Raw genomic sequence first — 23,274 nt, forward strand, 5'->3', positions numbered from 1 at the left:
AATTGATGCTTTTGAACTGTGGTGTTGGAGAAGACTCTTGAGAGTCCCTTGGACTGCAAGGAGACCCAACCAGTCCATTCTGAAGGAGATCAGCCCTGGGATTTCTCTGGAAGCAATGATGCTAAAGCTGAAATTCCAGTACTTTGGCCACCTCATGCAAAGAGTTGACTCATTGGAAAAGACTCTGATGGTGGGAGGGATTGGGGGCAGAAGAAGGGGACAACAGAGGATGAGATGGCTGGATGGCATCACCGACTCAATGGATGTGAGTTTGAGTGAACTCCGGGAGTTAGTGATGAACAGGGAGGCCTGGCGTGCTGTGATTCATGGGGTCGCAAAGAGTCGGACATGACTGAGTGACTGAACAGAACTGAACTGACACTCAGGATTAGATAGCTTCTGCACTGTTCTTCAAGGGAAGCTAGATGACCAGAAAGATAAGCAGCAGACACTGAAGTAGAAGAAAACCAAAAGAATAGGATGATTCAGCAACCTAGATAAGAGTTACAAGATACCTGCCTGCCGGGAGCCAGCGTGAGGAATCACACCCGTGACAAGGTCAAGTGGCAGAGGCCTGATGGGCAAGGCGAATCAGGCCTCAGGTTTTCCCCCTGGTATTTCCTGAGCACGTACCCCAAAAAATAAGAATCTGCCTGCCTTATTGTATTTTTGCACTTTTCTGACACTCTCTGGAAAAAGTTAACTCAGGGCTTTAGTCTTCTGCATTTGAAAGGGATGTTTCACCACAAACCCCCTCTGATAACTCTCTACCTTGCCTAACAGGTTCCCCTGGAACTCTTAAAGCTTGTGAATTGCTTGCAGCCCCCCAGCCGCAGGAGGCAAAAAGCTTAAAGACATCTTAAAGATACAGAGCCTTTTCTAAAGAGCTAAAAATCATACTGGTGACGGATTTCACTGCTGACTCAATGACTGCTGCCAGGCCTCCATATTCCTTATCTTTTAGGCACCTGGGAGGATGTTAATCAATGTAAATGGGATATGGAAAAAGATATATAATAGTTTTGATGTTAGCAACACTAGACTTTTGAGTTAATTACTTTGCTTTTGTTAAAATCCCTGTACTCCTTTTACTTGTTATAAATTGCTGTATCTTTGCTATGTAAGAATATAACTTTATTTAGTCCTTTCTGAGAGTGGCACCAGACTTTGAGAAGAACACCACAAATAAGTCTTCTGGTTGACAAACCCTTATCAGAAAAAAGGATATAAAATGTTAATTGGCCCTTTTGGCCGGAAGATGATGTATATCACCTAAGACTTGTGTATACAACTAAGTATGCAGAGAGAAAAGCCTGGTTTTGATGAGTTTGGGCTGCTAACACTGCATAACTTTGTGTTACCCGTTGATCTCTATGTACTATCAAAAGTATAAAAAGCCTTCTGAACAATAAAGGATGGACCAGTTTCTTGGACTAGTCTCTCGGCCTAGTTTCTTGGGAATCTGGCTCCCCCCGTGTCTCTCTCTCTCTTTTTCTCACTCTCCCTCCCTCTCCTTTTCTGGCTGAATTCCCATCTGGAGCGGGGAGGCTCACCAAGTCTACTTACTTGCCCTGGCTTCTAAGACCCGCACGAAAGGGAGCCTAAGACAGGGTACCCTTCGATATTCAAGTGGACGCCGGTGGCCCAACGTAGATGGTGCAAATCTCTTGTCCTGAGATTTTGTTGGTTTTCCCCGTAAACCAAGTTATTCAGCCTCTTTTCTCCACTTAATTTCCCTACTACACTATTTCTACTTAATCTGTTTTATATTTCTATATAAATAAGTTTTTCCCTCGCCTATCCGTCTCTCCTTCAAATCTCCCTGGATCCACCAGGGCTGGACCCTGGCATCTAGCTCTTGTATGTGGTTCTGGAGCTTCGAATAAAGACCTGCACTGAAAACTCTGGGAAATTAAAGTAGAAGTGGTAGCTAAACCAAAGAAGATTATCCAGGGAGTATACATATACAAAGTAAGAAAATATACAAAGCTTCCCAAGATGGAAACCTGAGGAACAGAAAACAACACATATATATAGAAACAGAGGCATACAAAAGAAAGTGTGGAACAGTAACGAAGGATAAAAAACAGGAAAACAAAGTTACTCCAACCAGCAAGGTTGAGAGTAATAAACATTAAGTCAAACATATAAAAACCCCTACTGATTTAATAAATCTAGGTAGGTAATTATCATCTATGGTCACCAAAAGTGAAAACCAACCAGACAATCAGACTTTATTAACACCTTTCAGAAGTACAATGCAGAAGGAATGGCAACCCACTCCGGAATTCTTGCTTGGAGAACTGCCATGGACAGAAGAGCCTGGCAGGCTCCAGACTATGGGGTTTGTGAAGAGTCAGACACAACTGCAGCAACTGAAGACAAGAAGTACAAACATCACTACCAAACATCAAACTTCAATTTGATCAAGCCTCTACATCTAATTTTCAATGTATAGGAATTACAAGAATCAGAAAAACATGTCAAATCACAGCACAAACAATGGTAAAGTCCAGATTGTAGGATACTGTACAAAACAAATGACCAGTTTCTTTAAAGAAAGAAAATAACTGGAAGTCCCAAAATACATGAAGATAAACATACTTCTAAATAACAGATGAATCAAAGGGGAAAAAATCAAGAGAAACTACAAAATATTTTGAACTGAATGAAAATAAGAACACAACTTGCCCAAATCTATGGGACGCAGAAAAGGCAGTGCTAGGTGGGAAAGTTATAGCTTGTGAATGCATACTTAAGTAAAGAAGATCTAAAATCAATAATCTAAATTTCCGCCTTAGGAAACTAGAAAAAGAAGAACAAATTAAATCCAAAGTAAGCAGAAGAAAAGAAGTAAGAATTAGAGCAGAGGGCATAACATCAGCAACATGGCATAGTGAAGCACTACTCTGGAGTAAGCTCTCCCCTCCAATCTATTAGGTTGGTGCAAAAGTAACTGAGGTTTCGCATTGTTGAACTTTGCCATTTGATAGTGGGATACATTCTTAAATAAATGTGGTTACATCATTTTAATGTGCATTTCTCACTCTATGTTTTTTGCTAATGACTTGTTACATGCTGTTTCAGTTCAATTCAGTCGCTCAGTCATGTCTGACTCTTTGCAACCCCATGGACTGCAGCACGCCAGGCCTCCCTGTCCATCACCAGCTCCTGGAGTTTACTCAAACTCATGTCCATTGAGCTGGTGATGCCATCCAACCATCTCATCCTCTGTCATCCCCTTCTCCTCCCGCCTTCAATCTTTCCCAGCATTAGGGTCTTTTCCAATGAGTCAGTTCTTCACATTAGGTGCCCAAAGTATTGGAATTTCAACTTCACCATCAGTCCTTCCCATGAACACCCAGGACTGATCTCCCTCAGGATGGACTGCTTGGATCTCCTTGCAGTCCAAGGGACTCTCAAGAGTCTTTTCCAGCACCACAGTTCAAAAGCATCAATTCTTCGGTGCTCATCTTTCTTTATAGTCCAACTCTCACATCCATACATGACTAATGATTACTGGAAAAACCACAGCCTTGACTAGACAGACCTTTGCTGGCAAAGTAATGTCTCTGCTTTTTAATAAGCTGTCTAGGTTGGTCATAACTTTTCTTCCAAGGAGTAAGCTTCTTTTAATTTCATGGCTGCAGTCACCATCTGCAGTGATTTTGGAGCCCAAGAAAATAAAGTCTGTCACTTTTTCGACTGTTTCCCCATCTATTTGCCATGAACTGATGGGACCAGATGCCATGATCTTCGTTTTCTGAATGTTGAGCTTTAAGCCAACTTTTTCACTCTCCACTTTCACTTTCATCAAGAGACTCTTTAGTTCTTTGCTTTCTGCCATAAGGGTGGCATCATATTTGAGGTTATTGATAGTTCTCCCAGCAAACTTGATTCTAGCTTGTGCTTCATCCAGCATTTCTCATGCTGTTTATTGTTATTTATTTTAGACTACAGAAATGATGTTAGACAAAAAGCAAATCAAGCAATTTTCTTATTCAAGTTCAAAATGGACTGTAAAGCAGTGGAGACAACTCAGCCAACATCAACAACACACTTGGCCCAGGAACTGATAACTAACATGCAATGCAGTATGTTTGGTTCAAGAAGTTTTACAAAGGAGACAAGTGCCTTGAAGATGAGTGTAGTAGCTGGGCATCGGAAGTTGACAACAAACGATTGAGAGCAAACATCGAAGCTGATCCTCTTAAAACTACATGAGAAGTGGCTGAAGAACTCAACATTGACCATTCTGTGGTCATTTGGCATTTGAGGCAAATTGGAAAGGTGAAAAAGTTCGGTAACTGGGTGCCTCATGAGGTGACCAAAAATCCAAAAAAATCATTGTTTTGAAGTGTTGTCTTCTCTTATTTTACCCAACAACAATGAACCATTTCTCCGACTACAAAGCCCAACCCCATGTCACACAATCGATGTGTCAAAAGTTGAACAAACTGGGCTAAAAGTTTTGCCTCATCCACCATATTCACCTGACTTCTTACTAACCGACTAACACTTCTTCAAGCATCTCGACAACTTTCTGCAGGGAAAATGCTTCCACAACCAACAGAGGCAGAAAATCCCTTCCAAGAGTTCACTGAATCCCAAAATACAGATTTTTATTCTACAGGAATAAAAAAACTTACTTCTCATTGGAAAAACATATGTTGATTGTAATGGTTCCTTTTTTGATTAATAAAGATGTGTTTGAGCCTAGGTATAATGATTTAAAATAAAAATTCACAGTCTGAAGAATTGCCATTACTTTTTCACCAACCTAATACAACCAATAAAACATCCACAATGCATACATAAACAACTCATATAACTTAATACCAAGAAAACAAACAATTCTATTTAGAAATGGAAAGAAGACCTAAACAGACATTTCTCCAAAGACATGCATATGCCCAACAGGCACATGAAAAGATGTATGTGTTACATCACTAACCACCAGGGAAATCCAAATCAAAACCAGAATGAGGTATCACCTCATACCTGTCAGAACTGCTATCATCAGATAGAACTCAAATAACAAATGCTGGTGAGGAGATGGAGAAAAGGAAACCCTCATATACTGTTGGTGGGAATGTAAAAATTTGTGCAGCTACTGTGGAAAACAGTGTAGAGTTTTCTTAAAAAAACCCAACTATCCTATGACCAGCAATTCCACTGCTGGGTAAATATCCAATAAAAAAACAAAACACTGATCTGAAAAGATATATACATCCTAATGTTCACAGGAGCATTATTTACAATTGCCAAGAAATGGAAGCAATGTTAAGTGTCCAGCAACAGATGAATGGATACCATCTATAAACAAATGTTAAAGGAGATTCTCTAGGTGGAAAACACAAGAGAAGAAAAAGACCTATAAAAACAATTTTTAAAATAGCAACAGGAATATACATACCAACAACAGATGAATGGATAAAGGAGGTATATGTGTATTTTTTATATTTATATTTTATATTGTGCTCAGTCACATCTGACTCTTTGTGACTCCATGAACTATAGCCTGCCAGGCTCCTCTTGTCTATGGAATTTTTCAGCAAGAATACTGGAGTGGGTAGCCATTCCCTTCTCCAAGGGATCTTCCCAACCCAGGGATCAAACCCGGGTCTCCTGCATTGAAAGCAGATTCTTCACTGTCTGAGCCACCAGGGAAGCCAATTAGCTATTAGGGAAATGCACATAAAAATCACAATAGATACCACTTCATATCCACCAGAATGGCAATCATCAAAGCCATTAGATAACAAGTTTTGGTGAGGATGTGGAGAAATTGGAACTCTTCTCTTCCAACTGCTGGTGGGAACATAAAATGGTACAGCTACTTTGGGAAAGAATTCGAAGTTCTTCAAAAAGTTAAACACAAAGCTACCACTTAACCTGGCAATTCCACTCCTGGGTATACACCCAAAGATATAAAAGCATATATCCACACACACAAATGTGTACACTAATGTTTATAGAAGCATTATTCGTAATAGCCAAAATGTATAATAAAAACAACACAGGGACTTCCCTGGCAGTCTAGTAGTTAAGATTTTCCCTTCCAGTGCAGAGGGTGAGGGTTCAGTCCCTGGTCTGGGAGCTACAATCCCACACACCCTGTGGTCAAAAAAGCAAAACATAAAACAGAAGCAATACTGTAACAAATTCAATAAAGACTAAAAATAGTCCACATTAAAAAAAATCTTAAAAATAAACCTAATGTTCATCAACTGAGAAACAAATAAAAGGTAGTATATCAATACAGTGGAATATTACACAGCCATAAAAATTCAGTAGTAGTTGATGTTACAAAATGGATGAACCTTGACAATATTATGCTAAATGAAAGAAGCAAGACACAATGCTGCTGCTGCTGCTAAGTCACTTCAGTCATGTCCAACTCTGTGCGACCCCATAGACGGCAGCCCACCAGGATCCCCTGTCCCTGGGATTCTCCAGGCAAGAACACTGGAGTGGGTTGCCATTTCCTTCTCCAATGCATGAAAGTGAAAACTGAAAGTGAAGTTGCTCAGTCGTGTCTGACTCTTAGCGCCCCCTTGGACTGCAGTCCATCAGGCTCCTCCGTCCATGGGATTTTCCAGTCAAGAGTACTGGAGTGGGGAGCCATTGCCTTCTCCGAAGACACAACAGGTCACATATTAAATGATTCCATTTACACTAAATGTTCACAAAAGGCAAATCCATAGAGGTAGAAAGTAGATTAGTGACCGCTAAGAATTATAGAGGGATGAATAAGGATTTTTTTTTTTTGAGGTGATGAAAACTGACTGGGATGATGGCTACACAAATCTGTGAATGTGCTAAAAAAAAAATAATAATAACTGAACCATATACTTTAAATGGATGAATTATACACTATGTGAATTTTATCTCAATCATGTGTTACTCCCCAAAATTTTTCATTAAGAAAACACAAACGTAGCAAACACAGCCCTTTGAAAGCCCTACTACTAAAGGAAGTAAAAGAAAAAATTTAAGGTTCATATTCACAATCAAAAGAATGGGAAATGAGACTATAGCAACAGCAGGGCAAACCTAGAAGGAAGATAATTTTCATCAAGGGATCCCAGAAAGACTCTGAGAATCAACCTCCACACAAATTTCTATATTTCTCAGCAGGTTGTTGAGAGGAACAAAACAGAATTATATGCAAAAGTGCTTTTCAAATAATCAAGTGCTATAAAAGTAAACAATAAAGCAGTCTTATCATTACCTTGCCAAGTCATCATCCCAACGAATCGATCAGCTAATTCCTGAGGAAAACTCCAATGTTCCGGAAGACCAAGTGTTCCATCAGATCTTTCAGAACACAATTTCTCTAGGTTAGCAACCAGGACGTTCAGGCATATGTTGACCAAAGAGTAGGGAGATGCCTCCTCCTAGCAAACAAACCCCCAAACAAACAAACTTGTTACATCTACAAAAATTCAGCATAAAAGTGGTCATGTTATACATGAGAATATCTTAAGATACATTCTTCTCACTCTAATGATTTATATACAATGAAACCACCTTATTCCAATTATCAACCATGTGGAAAATTTTGACCTGTTGTAGCTTCTGTGGTATCTTTAAAAAAAATTAAGTTCTCTCAATCCTTCACTTATCTCCTGTTCTGTGCCAGCCCCTGAGAATACAGGGATGAGTAAGTTATAGCTCTAATCCTTTTGGACCAAACAGTTTAGTAGAGAATACATCCCATAAATCTGACGATTTCAATATAGCACAAGGAACTAAGCAAGCAGAAATCATACAGTCATTTATTCAGCAAATATTTATTCAGTGATTACTACATGCCAGAGGATAAGAAGGTCTGCCCATTCCCACCCTCAAAAGTATTCACACTATAAAAGACTGTTATAATAAGGAGGCTGTAGAAGAATACAAACTGAGAGATATAGGACATTTCCGCTAAGAGACTGACATTTGCTCATTCAACAAACATTTGAAAGGTATGGCATTCAGACATGAAGAGAGAACGATAATCCAGGGATTGCCATCTTTGTCAAAGGTTTCAACATGCAATACATTCAATGACCTCCACACCACTTTTTACTGAATAAATTCCCTCCATAGTCCAAATTATAGATTACTCCTTCATAAATATCCTCAACTCCTTGTTTCCTCTCCTCCATCATACTCTTCAGACATTCTCCTGGAAGAACTTTGCTATTCACCTTTCTTTATGGCAACACCCAGCAGCTAATCATCTATGAAGAGGGGAAGATTCACACAACACATTATGTCATGGAAAATTCATGAACATTAACTTCAAATGAGCCCTAAGTAGCTGGAAACTATTCAAAGTCTCCTTAGACAGGGCACTCTCCCACTATCAAGCAACAATTATTTCATGCCTTCTACTTGTTCCTCAAACCCATTTCACACTGATATCAGAATGTGATCCACTTCAGTGAAAATAATGAAGCCACCTCCCCATCAAATTTAGCTCAAAACTGCATGCATCTTTTCCTCGGTCTTCTCTTCTATGGAAAACACGTACATCCTTGCAAAGACCAACACTTCCACATGTGCTGGCTGGATTTCATCCCTCCTGTCTTGGCTCCTCCTGTTGTTTCTTCATTTATGCACATCTTCAAACTATCCTTCTCAAATGGATCATTCTTCTTTTTCCTGGCTGTGCCCTGCAGCTTGCGGGATCCGAAGTTTCCCGTCCAGGAGCTGAATCTAAGTCTGTGCACTGAAAGCAGTGAGTCCTAACCAACAGACCACCAGGGAATTCCCATAAACAGATCATTCTTATACAATTTAAGCTCCATTATTTGCTTTAAAAACAAAAACCTTCTGTTGACTCCCACATCCTCTTCAGTTACTCTTCTTCATAACCAAATTTTTCCAGTAAGTTTATTCTGATTTACTCTGAATACTGTACTATCTTCTTATTCACTGTTTTTCTTTTAATTATAGTATAATTTATACATAGCAAAAAAATTTATTTTGGTATATAGTTAGTTCAATGAGTTCTGATGAATCCATACAGTTGTATACTACCACCATAATAAAGATATAGAACAGTTCCATAACCCAGAAATTCTCCAGTGTCCCTTTGCAGACAATCCTTCTTACCAATCCCAAGCAACTACTCATCTTTGCTCTGTCTCCAGTGTCCTGCCTTCCCCAAAATGTCATATACACAGAATCATTAAGTAATTAGGCCTTTCAAATCTGACTTCTTTCATTTTGCATAATGCATTTTAACACAGGTTTACTGGTGCTGTTGCATGCTTCTGTAATTTGTTCCTTTTTATTGCTGAGAAGCATTCCACTATAATGAATACACTAGAATTTCTTTCTTTACCAACTGAAGAGCATTTGGGTTATTTGCATTTTAGACAAATTTGAATAAAGCTGTAACAACTCACATAAAAATTTTTTTTAATCATTTATTTTTCATTGGGCAGGGTCTTTGTCATGCTCAGGCTTTCTTCATTTGCAGCATATGGGCTCAGTAGTACAGCTTGCAGGCTCTAGAGCTTAGCTGGGCTGAGTTCTTCTGTGGCATGTACAGTCTTTCCAGACCAGGAATCGAACCTGTGTCCCTTGCACTGGCTGTTGAATTCCCAATCAGTAGATCACAAAGGAAGTTCCTGGTGGGGCTTCCCACATAAACTTTTGTGGGAACACAGTTTTCATTTTTCATGGGTAGTCACCTAAAAATGGGATTTCTGTGTCCCTGGAATTCCACATTTCCTACGTGTTAAGTGTGTATTTAACTTTACATAAGAAAGTACTCACCTGTTCTTGAACATATGAGAGTTTCAACTGCATCAAACCCTACCATGTCAGAATTCATGTCAGAAAGAAGCATCAATTTCAGGGAAGCAAAAAAATTCCCTGAAAACAGTCTTAATAGACTTTTACTTGGGTCTCAAAACCCAGAATTGGTTCATATGCTCATGTGAAAATGGAAATTATGCTTCCTGTGGGTAATTTCTACAGATCTACCTTCCAGGTCACTATTTCTTTATTCTTTCGCATTTAGTTCTTCATAGTCTAACTGTACATTGCTCTTTTTTCATTTATTTCAGTTCAGTTCAGTCGCTCAGTCGTGTCCGACTTTTTGCGACCCCATGAACTGCAGCACGCCAGGCCTCCCTGTCCATCACCAACTTCCGGAGTCCACCCAAACCCATGTCCATCGAGTCGGTGATGCCATCCAACCATCCCATCCTCTGTCGTCCCCTTCTCTTCCTGCCTTCAATCTTTCCCAGCATCAGAGTCTTTTCAAATGAGTCAGCTCTTCACATCAGGTGGCCAAAGTTTTGGAGTTTCAGCTTCAACATCAGTCCTTCCGATGAAAACCTAGAACTGATCTCCCTCAAGATGGACTAGTTGGATCTCCTTGCAGTCCAAGGGACTCTCAAGAGTCTTCTCCAACACCACAGTTCAAAAGCATCAATTCTTCGGTGCTCATCTTTCTTTATAGTCCAACTCTCACATCCATACATGAACACTGGAAAAACCATAGCCTTGACTAGACGATCTTTGTTGGAAAAGTACTGTCTCTGCTTTTTAATTTCATTTTCATTTCCATGCAATGGAGAAGGAAATGGCAACCCACTCCAGTGTTCTTGCCTGGAGAATCCCAGGGATGGCAGAGCCTGGTGGGCTGTCGTCTATGGGGTCACACAGAGTCAGACACGACTGAAGCTACTTAGCAGCTGCTTTTTAATATGCTGTCTAGGTGGGTCATAACTTTCCTTCCAAGGAGTCTTTTAACTTCATGGCTGCAGTCACCATCTGCAGTGATTTTGGAGCTCCCAAAAATAAAGTCTGACACTGTTTCCACTGTTTTCCCATCTATTTGCCATGAAGTGATGGGACTGGATGTCATGATCTTAGTTTTTTGAATGTTGAGCTTTAAGCCAACACTCTCCTCTTTCACTTTCATCAAGAGGCTCTTTAGTTCTTCTTCACTTTGTGCCATAAGGGTAGTATCATCTGCATATCTGAGGTTATTGATATTTCTCCCAGAAATCTTTATTCCAGCTTGTGCTTCTTCCAGCCCAGTTTTCTCATGATGTACTCTGTATATAAGTTAATTATGCAGGGTGACAAGATACAGCCTTGACATACTCCTTTTCCTATTTGGAACTAGTCTGTTGTTCCATGTCCAGTTCTAACTGTTGCTTCCTTATCTGCATATAGGTTTCTCAAGAAGCAGGTCACGTGGTCTGATATGCCCATCTCTTTAAGAATTTTCCACAGTTTATTGTGATCCACATAGTCAAAGGCTTTCGCATAGTCAATAAAGCAGAAATACATGTTTTTCTGGTACTCTCTTGCTTTCTCGATGATCCAGCAGATGTTGGCAATTTGATCCCTGGTTCCTCTGCCTTTTCTAAAACCAGCTTGAACATCTGGAAGTTCACAGTTCACGTATTGCTGAAGCCTGGCTTGGAGAATTTTCAGCATTACTTTACTAGCGTGTGAGATGAGTGCAATTGTGCGGTAGCTTGAGCATTCTTTGGCATTGCCTTTCTTTGGGATTGGAATGAAAACTGACCTTTTGCGGTCCTGTGGCCACTGCTGAGTTTTCCAAATGTGCTGGCATATTGAGTGTAGCACTTTGACAGCATCATCTTTCAGGATTTGAAATAGCTCAACTGGAACTCCATCACCTCCACTAGCTTTGTTTGTAGTGATGCTTTCTAAGGCCCACTTTACTTCACATTCCAGGATGTCTGGCTCTAGGTGAGTAATCACACCATTGTGATTATCTGGGTCGTGAAGATCTTTTTTGTACAGTTCTTCTGTGTATTCTTGCCACCTCTTCTTAATATCTTCTGCTTCTGTTAGGTCCATACCATTTCTGTCCTTTATCGAGCCCATCTATGCATGAAATGTTCTCTTGGTATCTCTAACTTTCTTGAAGAGATCTCTAGTCTTTCCCATTCTGTTGTTTTCCTCTATTTCTTTGCACTGATACTGAAGAAGGCTTTCTTATCTCTCCTTGCTATTCTTTGGAACTCTCCATTCAGATGCTTATATCTTTCCTTTTCTCCTTTGCTTTTCGCTTCCCTTCTTTTCATAGCTATTTGTAAGGCTTCCTCAGACAGCCATTTTGCTTTTTTGCATTTCTTTTTCTTGGGGAAATGAAAACTTGGATTTCTTGATTGCTATCTCCTATTCAATGTCACGAACCTCCATCCATAGTTCATCAGGCGTTCTATCAGATCTAGTCCCTTAAATCTATTTCTCACTTCCACTGTATAATCATAAGGGATTTGATTTAGGTCATACCTGAATGGTCTAGTGGTTTTCTCCACTTTCTTCAATTTCAGTCTGAATGTGGCAATAAGCAGTTCATGATCCGAGCCACAGTCAGCTCCCAGTCTTGTTTTTGCTGCTGTATAGAGCTTCTCCATCTTTGGCTGCAAAGAACATAATCAATCTGATTTCAGTGTCGACTATCTGGTGATGTCCATGTGTAGAATCTTCTCTTGTGTTGTTGGAAGAGGGTGTTTGCTATGACCAGTACGTTCTCTTGGCAGAACTCTATTAGCCTTTGCCGTGCTTCATTCTATACTCCAAGGCCAAATTTGCCTGTTACTCCAGGTGTTTCTTGACTTCCTACTTTTGCATTCCAGTCCCCTATAATGAAAAGGACATCTTTTGGGGGTGTTAGTTCTAGAAGGTCTTATAGGTCTTCATAGAACCGTTCAACTTTAGCTTCTTCAGTGTTACTGGTTGAGACGTAGACTTGGATTACCGTGATATTGAATGGTTTGCCTTGGAAACAAACAAGAGATCATTCTGTCGTTTTTGAGATTGCATCCAAGTACCGCATTTCGGAATCTTTTGTTGATTATGATGGCTACTCCATTTCTTCTAAGGGATTCCTGCCTACAGTAGTAGATATAATGGTCATCTGAGTTAAATTCACCCATTCCAGTCCATCTTAGTTCACTGATTTCTAGAATGTCGTTGTTCACTCTTGTCATCTGCTGCTTGACCACGTCCAATTTGCCTTGATTCATGGACCTAACATTCCACATTCCTATGCAGTATTTATTTAATAAATTTTAAACACACTAGCTTTACAGTGTTTCAATAATACCATTTTCTGAAGTCTCTGGGCATCTAATTCTGTTGATTCTTTTTAAAAAAGATTTACTTATTTTTTTACCCTGCTGGTCTTCATTGTACTGTATAGGCTTCTCATTGCGGTGGCTTCTCTTGGTGTGGCGCACAGGTTCTAGAAGACAGGCTTCCGCAGTTGTGGCTCCTGGGCTCTGGAGCACAGGGCTCAGTATTGTGGCACATAGGTTTAGATGCTCCACGGCATGCGGGATCTTCCCAAACCAGAGATGAAATCTGTTCTCTCCTGCATTGGCAGGCAGACTGCCAACCACTACACCACCAGGATAGCCCCTGATTCTGTTGATTCTTAATCAGAGAGGTTCATGTTTCATAATTTAAGATTGTGAGCTAATTTTTTCTTTTTTTAAGGCCTCATGGCACAATGTGCAAGATATTAGTACTATCCCCAACCAGGGATCAAATCCATACCGCTAGGATTGGGAGTACAGAGTCTTAGCCACTGAACCACAAGGGAAGTCCCTGAGCTAATCTTTAAGTCTCTGAGTTAATCTTTGGTGAGATTTTACTAGACTCCTGTGAAACCTGGGTAGAAGACAGGCCACATAGGGTAACTAAATGCTACTTACCCAGGGGCATCATCAGTGACCATTTTGATAATTTCTCAGCTACACATTTCCTGAACCAAGCAAGAAATGTCAATTAAAACCCTGAGTCTGTATGAGGACAGACCTGTGATTGCACATTTTTAGGAGATATTTTTCTCATTCAAAACTCCAAGCCAAAACTGACAAGGTTCCCTGTTTCTCTTTTCCATAAGCAGACTTTTAGATCTCCCATTTCCCTGAAGTATAATCAGCTTTTGTTAGTTCATGTTTATATATATATATTACAATTCACAGTCTCCATTCAAACTTCCCACCTGGCTTTCACAAAGGTCTAGTCTCTAATCTTTGGTTATTTTAGGGCCTGCTTACAGTGGTGATTTCCAGCTTCTATGAATTGGGTGGGGATGCTTTGGATTTCCTTTACTCTGTAATTGAATTTGCTGCATTTTATCCAAAATATTTCGTTTTAAGGCTTTATGACATTATTTGCCAAATTACTGGACATGGCAGTCTCATATTTAAAATACAGTAAAGATTAAACCCACATAAATGAAGTTTAGAACATATCTAAAATATTTATATATAAAACAATATATTTTAAAAATATTTTTGTATTCATGACACAGCTTAAACAGAATATATCAAATTTCTCAAGTCCCTATATACCCTTTCCTGATGCTACTTATCCCTTCACCCAGAAGTAACCATTATCCTGAATATTATTTAGTTCTACATGTTTTTTAACTTTACATACATAGAATTATACCACAGTATTTTGTTACTTGTCTTTGTTTTATAAATCAGTAGTATGTTTTAGAGACTGACTTCCCATCAAGACCACTAATGACTAATAACTCTGCCTCTATAATGTCTGATTACTGATAACATGATTTTGAATATTATCTATAAATCCAACAAATTCTACATTATTATCTTCAGGTCAGATCTCTCTTTAAGCCAGTGTTAGATAACCAGTTGCCTCCCTGACATATCTACTTAACCATGTCACACAAATACCTCAAACTTACCATGTAAGGAACTACATTTATCCAGTCTTTCCCTACTCAGTAAATGGCATAACATCTGTTCAGCTGTTTAATCTTTACTGACATTTCCTTATCTTTAATCAACATCCCACAAAAAACACAGATCCAATACATTAGCAAATCCTACTGGTTATACCTGTGCCAGACATCTTGTGTTTGCTAACTGCCTCCCACTCAGACCCACTCAATCTTCTCCACCTCTACTGCTGAGGTGACTTGTATAGATCCTATGAATAGGTTCCCACGAATAGGTTCCCTTACCCTCTGGCTGTTAGTTTGGTTCTAACATGAAACTCTCAAAAAACTGGAACATGTATTAGTTTCCTACGTAATTTCCTATAAGAAATTACCACAAAATTGGTGGCTAAAAACAACAGATATCTATTCTCTCATGGTTCTGGAAGACAGAAGTCCAGAAATCAAGGTATGAGCAGGACCACTGTCCCTCTGAAGGCTCTAAGGAAGAATTCTTACTTCATCAGCTTCTGGGGGCTGTGGTTTCCCTCAGCTTGTGGCAACACAACTCTAATCTTCACATGGCCTTCTTCCCTGTATCTCTAGGTCTCAAATCTCTATCCCTTTATCTTATAAACACTATAAATCCAGACACTCGATTTAGGGTCTGGCCTAAAACTTTAGGATGGATCAGATGTTCTCACCAAGATACTCAACCTGGGAATTCCCTGGTGGCCCAGTAGTTAGGACTCTGTGCTTTCCTGCCAAGGGCCCCAATTCAATCCCCAGTCCCACAAGCCACCTGGTGGGGGTACAGAGAAGCAAGAGGGGAAGATTCTCAACTTAATTACATTTGTAAACATTCTGACTCCAAAGGTCAAATTCACAGGTTCTAAGGGTTAAGACTTGGATATATGTTTTGGGGGTTACAACTCCACACAGATAATTTCCCCTGTTCTTTCTCATTTAAAGTATCTTGGGCTGGCTATGTCACACTAATCACTCCCCTAAGATTAGTCCTCTGTTCTTGCTATTGACTAAATGTCTGCATTCTTCCAAAATTCTTATGCTGCAATCTAACCTCTAATTTGATGTTTCGAGGGAGGAACCTTGGGTCATTAGGTCATGAGGGTAAAGCCTTTACTGAATGGAATTAGTGCCCGTACAAGAGTGACCTCAGAGAATTCCCTTGTCCCTTCTGCCATGTGAGAACACAGCAAAAAGATGTATAAGAACCAGGAAGCGGACTCTCACCAGACACCAAATCTTCCAGCACCTTGATCTTGAACTTCCTAGTTTCCAGAACTGTGAGAAATAAATTTATGTTTTTTATGAGTCACCCAGTCTACAGAATTTTAGTCACAGCAGCCTAGATGACTAAGACATTCCTTCTGAGAGGTCCTGTGCACCTAGGGGTGGCAAGAGCTACTGTCACTAGACATTAAAGTGAAAGTGAAGTCGCTCAGTCGTATCTGACTCTTTGCGACCCCATGGACTGTAGCCTACCAGGCTCCTCTGTCCATGGGATTTTCCAGGCAATAGTCCTGGAATGGATTGCCATTTCCTTCTCCAGGGGATCTTCCCAACCCAGGGATCAAACCCGGGTCTCCCACATTGTAGACAGACACTTTACTGTCTGAACCTACTGTGGTTTTCCACACCTCTCCCTTATCTTTGGAAGTAACCCCTTAATTAAACTCTCACTGCTGCTGCTAAGTCGCTTCAGTCTGACCCTGTGCGACCCCACAGATGGCAGCCCACCAGGATCCGCTGTCCCTGGGATTCTCTAGGCAAGAACACTGGAGTGGGTTGCCATTTCCTTCTCCAAAACTCTCATTAAATTAGCCTTATTCTGACTGTGTCATCTATTTCCTGCTGTATGACTATCAAACCTCCCAAATAAATTTCTAGTTCATCCCCTTCTTTCTAACTCCACTACCAATTCCTAACTCAAGTCACTACCATATCTTTCCAAGAATACTAAAAAACTCCAAATTACTCTACTTCCACTCTTAATCCTTTTCCAATCCATCTCAACCGAGGGTTTAGATTCATCATTTCTAAAATACAAAACACTACTACATAACTTTCCTAATTAACATGTTTTAATGGGAATAAGGTAAAAAATCAAACAAAAAGCTGTATTTTATATACAACCAACAATTAGACAATTAAACTTTAAAAGTTTACAACGGCACTTTTTGTTTTTGTTTTGTTATTAATTTTGGCCACACCATGTGGCTTGCGCATGCAGGATCTTTATTCCCAGACCAGGGATCAAACCTGTGCTCCTGCATTCTTTAACCACTGGACCTCCAGAGAAGTCCCTTCAATAGCACTTTAAAAACCTCAGAGAGACTTTCTTGGTAGTCCAGTGACTGAGACTTCAAACTAGGACTCCAATGCAGGGAGCCAAGGTCTGATCCCTCGTCAGGGCACTAGATCCCACATGCTGCAACTAACAGTTACAAGGCTGCAACTAAAGATCTTCACCCAGCTCAGCCAGAAAAACCTCAAGGAAATCCCTGCTGGTCCAGTGGTAAGGACACTGCACTTTCACTGCCAAGCGTCTCAGTTCCATCCCTGGTCAGAAACTAAGATCCCATGAAGGGCAGAGCACAGACCAAAAAAAAAAATCTGTTTTAAAAACCTCAAATATAGGCCTGACTCAAAAAGACAACAAAAATCTAAACACACTAGGATCCATAATGTTTAGCTTACAATAAAATATAAGAAATGGTAAGAAGCAGGAAAGAAAATAAAATCAATCACCAGAAATAGATCCAGGGAACTCCCTGGAGGTCTGGTGGTTAGGGCTCCACAATTTCACTGCAGAGGGTTTGGGTTTAATCCCTGGATGGGGAACTAAGATCCTACAAGCTGCATGATGCAGCCAAAAAAAGAGCAAGAAATAGATCCAGAAATAACATAATTAGCAAACAAGAACTTTAAAATAGGTATTATAATTCATGGATATACAGGAGAATATGAATATAATGAGGGAATAAATATGGAATCTCAACAGAGACTAGAGAAAGCCCACATGCAGCAAGAAAATAAATAAATAAACTTAAAAATAGAAAACGTCAACAAGGACAATGTCCTATACTTGGAATCTATGAAATTGTTTTATAGCTTAATATTAATTGAATTACATAGCTAATTCACCAAGTACAAAAAAACAATAAACTTAATAACTTTCTTTTTTAAAAAGTCAAAAAATAGTGAAATTAGATACAAACTATCAACCAACTGATCCTGGGGGGGCAAAAATGGACCCAAAGTGAAATAAACAAAAGACACCACAACATGACAAATAGCTAAAAGCCTATAATAAAAAGAAAAACCTAAGCTAGGGGTGCGGCAGGGGGAGCTAGAGGTACTGTGGGCAGTTTAAAACGAAAAAATACAACCACTGAATTTTCATCAGAAGCAATGCTAGCCAAAAGACAATGAAGTAACAACATTTTTAAAGTGCTGCAGAGGTGGCAACCCACTCCAGTGTTCTTGCCTGGAGAATCCCAGGGACGAGGGAGCCTGGTGGGCTGCTGCCTCTGGGGTTGCACAGAGTAGGACACGACTGAAGCAACTGAGCAGCAGCAGCAGCAGGGGGCTTTCCTGGTGACTGCATGGTAAAGACTCCACCTGCCAGAGCAAGAGACATGGATTCTAGCCCTGATTCATGAAGATCCCACGTGCCTCAGAGCAACTAAGCCTATGTGCCACAACTACTGAACCTGTGCCACAGCTACTGAGCCTACATGCCGAAACTTCTGCAGCCCGCACAGCCTAGAGCCTGTGCTCAGCAACAAGAGAAGGCCCTGCACTGCAACTAGAGAATACCCCTGCTCACCACAACTAAAGAGAAGCCCGTGCAGCAACAAAGATCCAACAAAATAAATAAAATTTTCTAAAAAATTTAAGTGCAGTAGGAAGAAAAGCGAAGTGCATTGAAGTATCTTTCAAAAATAAAGGTAAAATAAAGATATTTTCAGACAAAGTAGAAAGAACCTATCATCAGCAGGTCTACACTGTAAGAAAGGTAAACTGTTCTTTTAGCAAAGAAACATTATACAGGATGGATATTTGGGATCTAGAGAAAAGGGAAGAGTACTGGAAACAGGAGCATGGGGATAAATATAAAACTATTTTTCTTATTTCCTAATTTCTTTAACAACTGATCAAAGAAAAAGTAAAAACAATATACTGTGCAACTTAGAAAAGTAAAATGTATTATTTCAATAGTACAAAGGAGAGGAAAGAGGGGAGAAGATGAAAGAACACTGTTGTAAGCTGAAGTGATACATTTAAAAGTAGTGCAGTGAGTCAAATGTGTACATTTTAAAACCTAGAGCTGTGACTCTCAAACTTTTTAGTCTTAGGACCAACAGTACTCTTAAAAAACTGGATTACATCTATCAACATTCACTGTATTATAAGTTAAAATTAAGAAATCTTTAAAATATTTCATTCAGAAATAATAAAAATTAAACCAATCACATGTTTGCACAAAGGACATTTTCTTTTTCCGGTCACACTGGAATCTTAGTGGGATCTTAGTTCCCAGACCAAAGACTGAACCTGCACCCACAGCAGTGAAAGAACCAAGTCCTAACCACTGGATTACCAGGAAATTCCCAACAAAGAACATTTTTTTTTAAGAACTATATTTTCAAAAAGAATTTTTAAAAGTTTAGGGACAATGGCAGCACTGTTTTACATCTTTGCAAATTTCATTAATGTGAGGCTTAACGAAACAGAATGGGGTCTTAGAGAGCCCAGAGGTCTTGAGTTCACATTTTAAAAACTGTTATCTTCATGTGACCATTCAGAGAAGAGGAACAGAACTAGTAAGTCAACAGAAAAGATAGAATGAAACTTTTGAAATAATCAATTGGAAAAAAAAAACTCAATGGAGGGAATTCTTTGGCAGTCCAGGGGTTAGGACTCTGAGCGTTCACTGTCAAAGGCGAGAGTTCAATTCCTGGTCCAGGAACTAAGGTCCAACAATGTAAAGTTAAATTCACAATCAATAAAACCTACCACATCAACACAATAAAGAACAAAAACATATGTCCTTAACATATACTGAAAAAGTATTTCAACACATTTCAAAACACATTCATGATTTCCATGATTGAAAAAAGCAAAAACAAACAAAAAAAAAAATCAGCAAACTAAGAATAGAAGAAAACTTCCTTAATTTGATAAAAGGCATCTATGGGAAAACCAAGAGCTAGAATGATATAAAGATGTCTCTTCTCACCACTTCTCTCCTACATTCTACAAAAGGTCCTAGATACTGCATTTTTTAGAAAAGGAAATATAAAGCACAGATTGAAAGGGAATAAGTAAAGCTGTCTTTATTTGCAGATAACAGATTATAAAGAAAATCTTAAGAAAACATTAAAAAAATAACCAGAGAATATATGTGGCTTTACATCAGTAGTGACAATAGCTCCTTCATTCTGATATTGGTTATTTAAGTCTTCCTTTCATTATCCTGTAAAGATCTATCAATTTTATTGATCTTTCCAAAGAATCAACTTTTGATTATTTTTCTATTTTTTTTAAAGTAGCTTGAGCAAAGTCATAAGATACAAGATCGATACACCCCCCAAACTACAAACTTTTAAAAAATTTTTACAGTACAAAACAAAAACAGGGATAAATTTAACAAAATATGTATCAGACATTTATACTAAAAACTACAAAACATTTCTAAATAAAATTTAAAACAACACAGAGAAATCTAAAGGAAAAGTATTCATGAATTGTACAATTTTTTTAATTAAAAATAAAATCTTAACCAAATGACAAATGTACACAGTACAGCATGGCACCACACAGAAATAAATTAGTCTGATCACTTTTCTAAAGAAACCTTGCTTTTCAATTACGTCAGTGGCAGCAAAAAATGTACTTGACATGCTGTGCTAGGACATACATTAACAACTCAGCTTTTCCATTAGCTAGAAACAAATGTCAGGCAGGATGAATCAAAAGCTGGAATCAAGATTGCTGGACTAACAGCAACCACCTCAGATATGCAGACAACATCACTCTAATGGCAGAAAGTGAAGAGGAACTAAAGAGCCTCTTGATAAGGGTGAAAATTCAGTTCAGTTCAGTTGCTCAGCCTCTTTGCGACCCCATGCACTGCAGCACACCAGGCTTCCCTATCCATCACCAACTCCCGGAGCTTGCTCAAACTCATGTCCATCAAGTTCAGTTCAGTCACTCAGTCGTGTCCGACTCTTTGTGACCCTGTGAATCGCAGCACGCCAGGCCTCCCTGTCCATCACCAACTCCCAGAGTTCACTCAGACTCACGTCCATCGAGTCAGTGATGCCATCCAGCCATCTCATCCTCGGTCATCCCCTTCTCCTCCTGTCCTCAATCCCTCCCAGCATCAGAGTCTTTTCCAATAAGTCAACTCTTCACACGAGGTGGCCAAAGTACTGGCGTTTCAGCTTTAGCATCATTCCTTCCAAAGAAATCCCAGGGTTGATCTCCTTCAGAATGGACTGGCTGGATCTCGTTGCAGTGCAAGGGACTCTCAAGAGTCTTCTCCATCACCACAGTTCAAAAGCATCAATTCTTCGGCGCTCAGCCTTCTTCACAGTCCAACTCTCACATCCATACATGACCACAGGAAAAACCATAGCCTTGACTAGACGGACCTTAGTCGGCAAAGTAATGTGTCTGCTTTTGAATATGCTATCTAGGTTGCTCATAACTTTTCTTCCAAGGACTAAGCGTCTTTCAATTTCATGGCTGCAGTCACCATCTGCAGTGACCCAACCATCTCATTCTCTGTCGTCTCCTCCTCCTGCCTTCAGTCTTTCCCAGCATCACAGTCTTTTCAAATGAGTCAATTCTTCGCATCAGGCAGCCAAAGTATTGGAGCTTCTGCTTCAGCATCAGTCCTTCCAATTCAGGACTGACTTCCTTTAGGATTGACTGGTTGGATCTTGCAGTCCAAGGGACTCTCAAGAGTCTTCTCCAACACCACAGTTCAAAAGCATCAGTTCTTTGGTGCTCAACTTTCTTTATCATCCAACTCTCACATCTATACATGACTACTGGGAAAACCATAGCTTTGACTAGACCGACCTTTGCTGGAAAAGTAGCCTCTGCTTTTTAACATACTGTTTAGGTTTGTCATAGCTTCTCTTCAAAGGAGCAAGCATCTTTTAATCTCATGACTGCAGTCACCATCTATAGTGATTTTGGACCCCAAGAAAATAAAGTCTGTCACTGTTTCCATTTTTTCCCCATCTATTTGCCATGAAGTGATGGGACCAGAGGCCATGATCATCATTTTTGAATGCTGAGTTTTAAGCCAGCTTTTTCACTCTCCTCTTTCATTTTCATCAAGTGGCTCTTTAAAAAAAAAAAAAAAAAAGAGGCTCTTTACTTCCTCTTCACTTTGGCCATAAGGGTGGTATCTTCTGTGTATCTGAGGTTACTGATATTTCTCCTGGTAATCCTGATTCCTGGAGAAGGCAATGGCACCCCACTCCAGTACTCTTGCCTGGAAAACCCCATGGACGGAGGAGCCTGGTAGGCTACAGTCCATGGGGTCGCTAAGAGTCAAACACGACTGAGTGACTTCACTTTCTCTTTTCACCTTCATGCATTGGAGAAGGAAATGGCAACCCACTCCAGTGTTCTTGCCTGGAGAATCCCAGGGATGTGAGAGCCTGGTGAGCTGCCGTCTATGGGGTCGCACAGAGTCGGACACGACTGAAGCGACTTAGCAGCAGCAGCAGCAGCGGCAATCCTGATTCCAGCTTGTGCTTCATCCAGTCTGGCTTTGTCACTGCTTCCACTTTTTCTCCTCCTGTTTGCCATGAAGTGATGGGACCAGACGCCATGATCTTAGTTTTTAAATGCTGAATTTTAAGACAGCTTTTTCAGTCTCCTCTTTCAACCTCATACCCCAACAGTATACATTCAAAACACTAAGATGATGGCATCTGGTCCCATCACTTCATGACAAAGAGAAAGAGAAAAAGTGGAAGCAGTGGCAAACTTTATTTTCTTGGGCTCCAAAATCAATGCAGACTGTGACTGCAGTCATGAAATTAAAAGACACTTGTGCCATGGAAGGAAAGCTATGACAAACCCAGACAGAGTATCAAAAAGCAGAGCCATCACTTTGCAGAGAAAGGTCCAAATAGTCAAAGCTATGGTTTTTCCGGTAGTCATATACGGATGTGAGAGTTGGACGATAAAGAAGGCTGAGCACCAAAGAATTGATGCCTTCAAATTGTGGTGCTAGAGAAGACTCTTCAGAGTTGCTTGGACAGAAAGATCAAACCAGCCAATCCTCAAGGATATCAACCCTAAATATTCTTTGGAAGGACTGATGCTGAAACTCCAATATTTTGGCCACCTGAGGCAAAAAGCTGACTCACTGGAAAAGATCCTTATGCTGGGAAACTGAAAGTCATTCAGTCCTGTCTGACTCTTTTCGACCTCATGGACTGTACAGTCCATGGAATTCTCCAGGCCAGAACACTGGAGAGGGTAACCTTGCCCTTCTCCAGGGGATCTCAACCCAGGGACAGAACGCA

General features: G+C 39.9%; 1 protein-coding gene across 1 annotated transcript in view; it reads right to left on the reverse strand.

The window, feature by feature from the left end:
- The window catches only part of ZYG11A (zyg-11 family member A, cell cycle regulator), a 65,194-nt gene that overhangs the window by 40,219 nt on the left and 1,701 nt on the right, over positions 1-23,274 (reverse strand). Inside the window, exon 2 of the mRNA XM_052637546.1 lies at positions 7,235-7,400. Within this exon, the coding sequence (XP_052493506.1) occupies positions 7,235-7,400 (166 nt within the window). The remainder of the gene's footprint in view (positions 1-7,234; positions 7,401-23,274) is intronic.

Source organism: Budorcas taxicolor, chromosome 3 (genome assembly GCF_023091745.1).
Source record: "Budorcas taxicolor isolate Tak-1 chromosome 3, Takin1.1, whole genome shotgun sequence".
Classification (NCBI taxonomy): Eukaryota; Metazoa; Chordata; class Mammalia; order Artiodactyla; family Bovidae; genus Budorcas; species Budorcas taxicolor.